General features: G+C 37.4%; 1 protein-coding gene across 6 annotated transcripts in view; it reads right to left on the reverse strand.

The window, feature by feature from the left end:
• Positions 1–1,840, reverse strand: part of LOC136250952 (ubiquitin carboxyl-terminal hydrolase 7-like) — a 28,099-nt gene extending 26,259 nt beyond the window's left edge. For 5 of the 6 annotated variants that reach the window (XM_066043304.1, XM_066043303.1, XM_066043301.1 and 2 more), the window contains exons 1-3: positions 1,555–1,840; positions 857–1,022; positions 95–193 (exon numbers count right to left, since the gene is read on the reverse strand). In XM_066043304.1, the coding sequence (XP_065899376.1) occupies positions 95–193; positions 857–1,022; positions 1,555–1,603 (314 nt within the window). In that variant the 5' untranslated portion in view covers positions 1,604–1,840. Of the gene's footprint in view, positions 1–94; positions 194–856; positions 1,023–1,324; positions 1,503–1,554 lie in introns of those variants that run through there. The other variant, XM_066043300.1, reaches the window with a different exon arrangement.
• Between the last annotated feature and the right edge of the window lie 6,421 nt (positions 1,841–8,261).

An 8,261-nucleotide genomic window follows, 5' to 3' on the forward strand; every position in this document is an offset into this window, starting at 1 on the left:
CACACACACACATATATAACAGTACAAATCTTGCATCCAAATACAAACATAATTTACATGCTATCAGGTGTAATTATGTAAAATATATACTCACTGCATTTCGACACTCTCAGGATTACATTGCACGAATACTCCGAGACCTTTCACCCTTCCTTCCTTAGTAGCAGACTCACGTGGCATCACTAGTAGCTTCCTGTAATGTACAACAATGGGATAGTTGTGTGTGTGTACTACACATGCTGTAAATCATGAAAATTTTGTCATCGAAAAGTATTTGCCGTTGACTGCATTGACGAAAGTTAAAATGATGAATTTTTGCACCCATGAGAGAATTTAACTTAGGCATGTTATGGTAAATTCCATTGCACATCAGCACAGCAAACACCCTGGATCACAAGGAGCTTTGTATCATCAGGTATCAGGATATCATGTTATACCACAATCAGTCAATCAAGCTACTGGCGTTCTGAATTACAGGTAGCTATCAAGTGCAGATGCACTGTAGCAACTACATCTTTTCAAACATACACAACTTATTGGTAGCATCAGTATTCTTGTTTTGCCTCTAGTTGCACTGTTTTAAATTCGTTGTAATAAATTTTACTATTTGTCTAAATGCCAAAAATTGTGAATTTTAATGACGAATATTTTTGATGCTAAAATTTTCCTGATTTACAGTAGTCTACATATTTATGCTCAACTGCAACACTTTAATTTTTGCTTTCTGAGCCTTGCACTGTTTTTAACAAAACAGAAATATTAAGCCACCAATACACATATCATATCAACCTCAAACACATGACACACATACACATTAATGCAGTCAACACTAGGATGACACAAGATAATGACATACCATGGTAGACCACGAATGTATGTTGAATTACTCAGAATGGAAGAGCTTAACTTGCTGATGTTATTGATGGAAAATCGTACTACTCCTTCTGGTTTGCAGAAATTATCTTCCTCATCAATTTCTACGATATCGTCAGTTTCATCTTTTAGTACATCACCACTATTATCTGTATAAAAATAATTTGTAATAAATACAAGTGTTTAAATACCAAGACATTCAACAAAGAAAATTTTAAATGCAATGTACATACAGTTTACAGTAAATAGTAAACATTAGCAGCACAAATACTTGGCAAAACCTATCGACACATTTGAAATGTATTTTTGGGGTTAACTTGGTTCCTTGCTCTCCTAAATTCTGACTATTAGCAATAAAGCAGAATGTTTTGTAAAAACTAACACACATGTAATTCCAATTTATAAATTCACACCACGTTTTCACACATCAAAAGTTGTCACAAACACTTACCTAATTTCAGCTTGTCCAGCCAGTTAGCCAAGCTATTATTACAGCACATTCTTCTAAATACTCCAATGAAAACCGTTGTGCTCAATAATATCTACGCACACGCTAAAAGTAAAGTACGCTACTGCTCGCTTGTAAAGGAAAGTCGCTACAAACATGACAACGGACTGTTTTATCTATTTAACGCCCACTATCAAAATTGCGCCATTTCTTTGCTAAAACAAGTAACATACCTACTGCGTGGTTGTCCGGGCTCGTGTCCATTTCTTCCACGTCCGACATTTCTTTCTGTTCTTCCTCTGGCCCGACTGAGTTGTTTCGGCGCGCCCTTATTCGATTGCACGCGATTGACTCGCAGATTACGTTCAGGAACAATCTTGAACACGTGATACCAATCTTTGCTGAACTCAGGTCAGCTTTTTGCAAAAATGAAAATATAAAACTTCACAAAACAATTTGCAAGCAAAACTCAACTGCTGGATGATGCGCATTTAATAGACGCACATTGCTGGTGCACTAAATAATTAGGATACCTTACTACACAGACATTTTCGATCATTGTCAAGGAGCTGCAAGCCTTCAAATGGTATACAACTTTCTGTTTCTGCAGATGTGTTCAATGAGTACTTTCTTTCAATTCCACACAAAACAATTGCTAACGTGACTGGTAGTGTGCCAGCTTGTGAGTTTCTAGAAAAATTTCTGGAGAATAAGTCTGTGCCTCAGATGCGGTTCTCTTGTGTTGATGTTGGGACGGTGTCATCCGTTGTTACTAACCTAAATGTTCATAAAGCTACTGGAGCTGATGGGGTCTCTGCTCGGTTTGTTAAAGCTTCTCCTTTTATGGTGAGGGTGATTACTGTGTTGATTAATCGATGTATTGAAAGCTCCACTGTTCCCAATCAGTGGAAGCAGGCTATTGTGACCCCAGTGCCTAAGGTGAAGCACTGTACTAGTATGTCTCACTTTCGTCCAATTTCTGTGTTGCCTACTTTATCTAAGATACTTGAGCGTATCCTGTATGATCAAATGGTTTCACATCTGAACAAGTACAATCTACTGACACCTCATCAGTCAGGATTTCGTTCTGGTTATTCCACTCATGATGTGCTGCTGTATGTAACAGATAAATGGATTAGGGCTATTGATAGAGGTGAATACACTGGAGCTGTGTTTTTGGATCTGGCTAAGGCCTTTGATACTGTTGATCATGCGATTCTGTGCTCTAAGTTGCAGTGTTATGGTTTTCACGGAGCGTCTTATGCCCTGTTATGTGACTATCTGTTAAATCGACAACAATGTCTGGTGTTTAATGGTAACACATCAGACTGGGGCACTGTTACAATTGGTGTGCCCCAAGGATCTGTTTTAGGTCCATTGCTTTTTGCTTTATACATCAATGATTTGCCATCTGTCGTTGATTACTCTACTATGGACCTGTACGCTGATGATGCTGAGTTACATTATAGCCATTCAGACTTGGGTGTTGTGGAAGCACAAGTTCAATCTGATTTGGACAAGGTAGCTCGGTGGATCAGTAGTTCTCATTTATGTCTTAATGTTGTGAAGTCAACTGCCATGCTCATTGGAAGTCGGCAAAGAATTTCGGGCAAAAGTTTTAATGTCTCAATTGGGGGTATGGCTTTAAGCCAAGTTGACTCTGTTCGATATTTGGGTGTTATAATTGATCCCACATTATCGTGGTCCTTACATATCACTAATATAGCCTCTAGAGCTAGATCAAGACTCTCATCAATCTTTCGGTATGGAACTTTGACACCTGCAGTGCTATGTTTGCTTTATTCAGCTTTTGTCCTACCATTGTTTGATTACTGTGATGTTGTGTGGTGCCCCACCACCGCTAAGTTTACTGCACTGATTGAAAGAACTCACTCTAAGTTTATGAAAAAATTGCCAGCATTGTACCAGAGCAAGTTTTCCTTTACTTTGGTGGAACGTCGTAAGTTTCATACAGCTATACAGATCTTTAAATCTATTCACCAGAAGCTACCTTCGTATCTCCACAATATATTTCACTATTCCAGAGATATCACAGGTCATATTGGTCGAAACATTAATAGACTCTTTGTTCCTAGAGTAAACAACAATTATGGGAAAAGAAGTTTTTATTACAGGGGAGCTATGATATGGAACAGTTTACCATCAACTGTTACTGAAGCAACCAACTTATCTAAATTTGTACGGTTATATCATGATAAATTTAGTTGATTGTATCTGTGTAGTTTTGTGTACTGTTCTTTGTATACCCTTTTGTGTTGTATGTTTATGTATGTATGTATGTATGTATGTATGTATATATGTATTTGTGTATGTATGTATGTATGCTTGTTTCGCAGGGCTCCACTGAAAATCAGTGTTTTTCACTGAGTGGAATCCCTGTTTAAATATTACAATTACAATTACAATTACAACCGTTTGCGGTGAAGTTGCTTGTGAGTGTACCATTCAATTTCTTGCCAGTGTTTGTTTGTTTGTGAGTCCGCTTTAAGTTGAATGTGTTTGCTCAGTTATGTCCTTGCACACATTCGTGCACCCGCAATGGCAGACCAATCCGAGGACCAATCATAGTGCCTGGGCAAGGGTCAATCATGGTAGTAAATATATGTAAAGAATCTCAATTACGTACTTCCTTATAGGAAAAGGCCACCACAACATTATAATTGCCGTAACTTTGAATATTGAGAAGGATATATGTCCAACTTTTTCAAATGGCCTGAATTAAAGTACACTGTACGTGCGTACTGGTGCGTCCACTGTATATAATTATCATTGTACCTGTATGGAGCTGAGAAGCTCATCAAGTCCTATGTATACACATTAAATTGATTTTGTATCAGCCATATTATTTCAGTCAAAAAGCAAAGCACTATAGAACAGTCAACTACTCTAATAGAACATCCATCCATCACTAAAGCTGTATAAGGAACAAAGACCACTGTGTGTGAGCTGAAATTAAACTACTTTGTTTGTGACCATAATTCATACAATTTCTGATCATAACCACTTAGCTACATTTTAACAGTCTTGTTTTACCCATGTTTCTGGAATCCAGACTGAAAATCATGTGATGTTTAGTACTTTACGGAACAATTATGCAATGGGGTTTGATGTTATAAAGTAACCATGATGGGAGAGGAAGCAATTCATCTAGTGGCTTTAGCTATTGCTTCTATAACACTGATCATGACCATCATCTATGTATTGGAGTGCTAGCTCTGCTTTAGTGTACCATTTAACCATGTGCTCATGTATTAGTAAGGATGAATTCCACTAGTATAATCAGAATTCTCAGTATTATAAGCAGGAATTGAGTTTAATATTATTGTATATGCACAACCATTGGTGTCCATATTACGAGCCAGCAACTCAGTATATATATATATATATAGGAGCTTTCTGTGAGCCATTTCCTTCTTATAATTATTAGTTAAGTAAGCAATAGCTAAGTAGTAGGTACACTGAATGTGCAAAAGTCAGATGCCCTGCTTGCATATGATGTGTCCGGCTTAGCTGTGTAATAATAGTAACTAGTGCATGGAAGAAAAAGTTGATTCCTAGCTATTATTCAACTACAACAAATGTTTCATTATAATGTAAAGACCCTTAATTTTAGTATCACAGATTGTATTGAGAGAATGCTATCGTGTGTGTTGTTCCTTGCTTCTTAGTCGTTATTGCATTGTTACACTAGCATTAAGTTAGGCCACATAACTTAATTATTAGTTTCTCATCCTCCTGTACTCAAAATAACAGTGCGGGAGGGTAGATTTTTATTTTATTTTTTACTAACTAGATAGCTGAATTAGCTAGCTAACATGCAATTGCAATTTTCTTAGACTGCTCTAGCAAGGTACTAACTATAAAAGGTGCTAATTGGCTTCCCTTAGCCACCAGTGGTGGTGCAAAAAATCCTTTAGGTATGAAAAATGACAATGTGGGCGGGGATGAGAAACTAATAATTAAGTTTATGTGGCCTTAGTAGTCCTATTTTAGTCAATGATGGTGTAGCAATGGAGCACAAGCCTTTTCAAGTTTGACATTTACACACAATTAACATTTTAGGAGGGCATATCTAGTGAAAATTTTGACCAAGTTTCTGATCTTTATAAGCACATTGACAATATTTCCAAGTCCTGAATCAAACTGCACATGAAAGCAATCTAGTGAATATCACTGGAAAAATTATAGTGAATGCTTACCACAGTATAATGTAGTCACTGGAGAATGGGTAGTGACAGTCACTACTAAAATACTGAAAAAGTTGCTGTCAGACCCTCATCATGCAGCCATATTGTCACAATGTTCGAAAATTATTATGCTCACCACCAATATGTTCAATATCACTTTATGCTGTGCTTTAAACTTTAATTTGCAGTTTCTGAAAATAACTTTTAACTTGTAGTACTATTGTTACTGGGGATAAATATTGCTTATGCTTCACAGCTGACTGTTCTATTAGAGTATGTCAATCTATGTGTTTATGGGTCAGAAATACAGTATGGTACAATTATTCTGCCTACTATATGCTAACATTATGCTTTATGGTGAGGTTGATGCTTTAGGTTATACTTATTATGCTTATAGAGTTATGCAAGGCTTGCAGGCATAATAGGCTGGTGTCTGCTGATTGAATTTTTATTGCTTTACTATAGCTACTTGCCAGAGTATTCACTGATTTTTGGGTAGTGATTTTGTTTGAAATTCACTGACAAAAGTCACTGAAATCATTTTAACCTTTAGACATTGTACAATCATACGTATACAAATAATAAAGTCACAGTTCACTTATATATCATATTGTTTCTTCTATGGAGGTTACACCAACAGTGGGTTCTTGAGATGTAGATTTTGTCAAATGAATTCAAAATTATAACACTCACTGTATAAGCCTATGTACTTGCATGTGCAATTTCAAACTGAATTCCTTTGGATGTCTGCTAAGCAAGACTGTTGCTCTCACATTATCTTCTTATTGGAGATGTGCACTATTGTACAGGTGGTCAGTGTGGCAGTTGTAAACAGTTTGCAGTATTTTCACATGAAAATTTATTTAGCACATTAAATAATATATAAATGCACCATATACATGCCACCAACAGTGATCAACTCATTCTGGGACTTTCTGTGTGCACCAACACATGAAAAGAGTCCCCTAAATGTAATGTAATGTACTCTTAGTTCACAGTACAGTGCTGGAGGGATCGACCTCAAATTCAACAACAGCAAAGAGCTTGTTGGTAACCAAGAACAACTCTGACATCATTTATCTCCCACACACTGTGTCCCACAAGTAACAAGGAAAATTGGGAATTTTATGGTCAAACAAATAGAAAAGGATTGCCAACACCTGACGATATACTATAGTGGACATTTACTCCCTATTATTTTCAGTCTATACCCATGACTGAATTTTCGTCTGACGTAGCAGTCCTGTGTGCAAAGTACCTCACACTTTGTGCATCGGGTTGACTAGTTACAACTGAACATAAGAAAGTCATCGTGATGCTTGACACAATGGGCAGTCAGCAAAGATAAATGGAAGGTAAGTCCATGAAGCATGCCTTTATGTACTGTAAGGTACCTGTCAGGCTGAAAATGTTGAACAGTGAAAAAAAAAAGCCCATAGCCCTGAGTTAGTACGCTTGTCTGAAGGTTCATCTGAAAGCATCATGCAGTTAGGAAAATTCCACTGAATCATTTTTACTTATTCGAAGCATTCCAGATTGTACTGAAGGCACTTATGGATTATACCTAACCAATGCTATGAAGGTAGCCACTGTGAGGCTAGTTTCTGGCCAAATCCTTTTGTGAGAAGGTGCAAACCTTCAAGATCCCTATAATATACAGTATATTGTATGATTTATTATTACTTTCATTTATAGTGACCTGCTGGTCACCATATACTCAGGTCTGTTATGGAATACCTCCACACCACCCTCACCAACACTATTACCACCCACCAATAAACATAGACAAATAGAGCTACAGAAAAACATCCATAAATAGGGTACAACAATACCATCACTGAGGTGTGCCTATCATATACCATCATTAAGGCATGACTACTATACCTATCACACCATTCCTTACTCACCATATAGTACCTCACACCAGCATCTTCAACTTGAATATTTCAACCCACAAATAGACACTCAGTAAGAGGTCCATAATCAAGGTCAAATGGAACCACCTACTTTGGACTGTAGTAAAGTTGGATTGCTTCAAGAACATGATCATAATTAAATTGTCAACGCACGGCATCTGCAATTCTGCACCAGTAATCATTACAAACAGCACCCCATGCAGACACCATGCACTGGTATAGCAGCAGCTACCCCAACTAGAGAAGCAGTGGAGAAAATAATAGAACAAATCTGACAGAGGTCAGAATAATTATAAATTGGATGACAAAGAGAGAAATCATGCAGAGCGGTAAATGTCCCCAGGGCCAGGGTGGTTAGTCCAAAGTACACCAGAATTGTCTTGGAGTGGGGTATGGTGTATAACAGCAATTAGACCATCGTGGCATTGGAAACATAATGGTCCACATGAGCAACCAACAACATGACCACCAAACTGATCAATGACAGATAAACATGTACAAGGTGGTGACAAGAGAACATCCAAGCACATACTTACAGTGATGGAGAAAAAATGGTCTAGCCATGTGAGACTAGCAGTAGCACTTCCCTAAACTTAATATTTTGTGTACCTGTCAGCTGTTCACAGCACTTTGTATATGTACTCACCTTTCCTTTTGCCATGCAAAAGTTATGCTGTCCTTATGGTATGGTATGTTTGGCCTTATATTATAGTAATTGTGACTAAGTGGCTTCTGAACAAGAAGTATCACTGTTTGGAATTTGTTTATAAGCTGATAATCAGGTGTGCGATATGACACACACCAGGTGTAATGTTG

The sequence above is a fragment of the Dysidea avara genome, chromosome 3, assembly GCF_963678975.1.
Source record: "Dysidea avara chromosome 3, odDysAvar1.4, whole genome shotgun sequence".
In the NCBI taxonomy this organism is placed as follows: Eukaryota; Metazoa; Porifera; class Demospongiae; order Dictyoceratida; family Dysideidae; genus Dysidea; species Dysidea avara.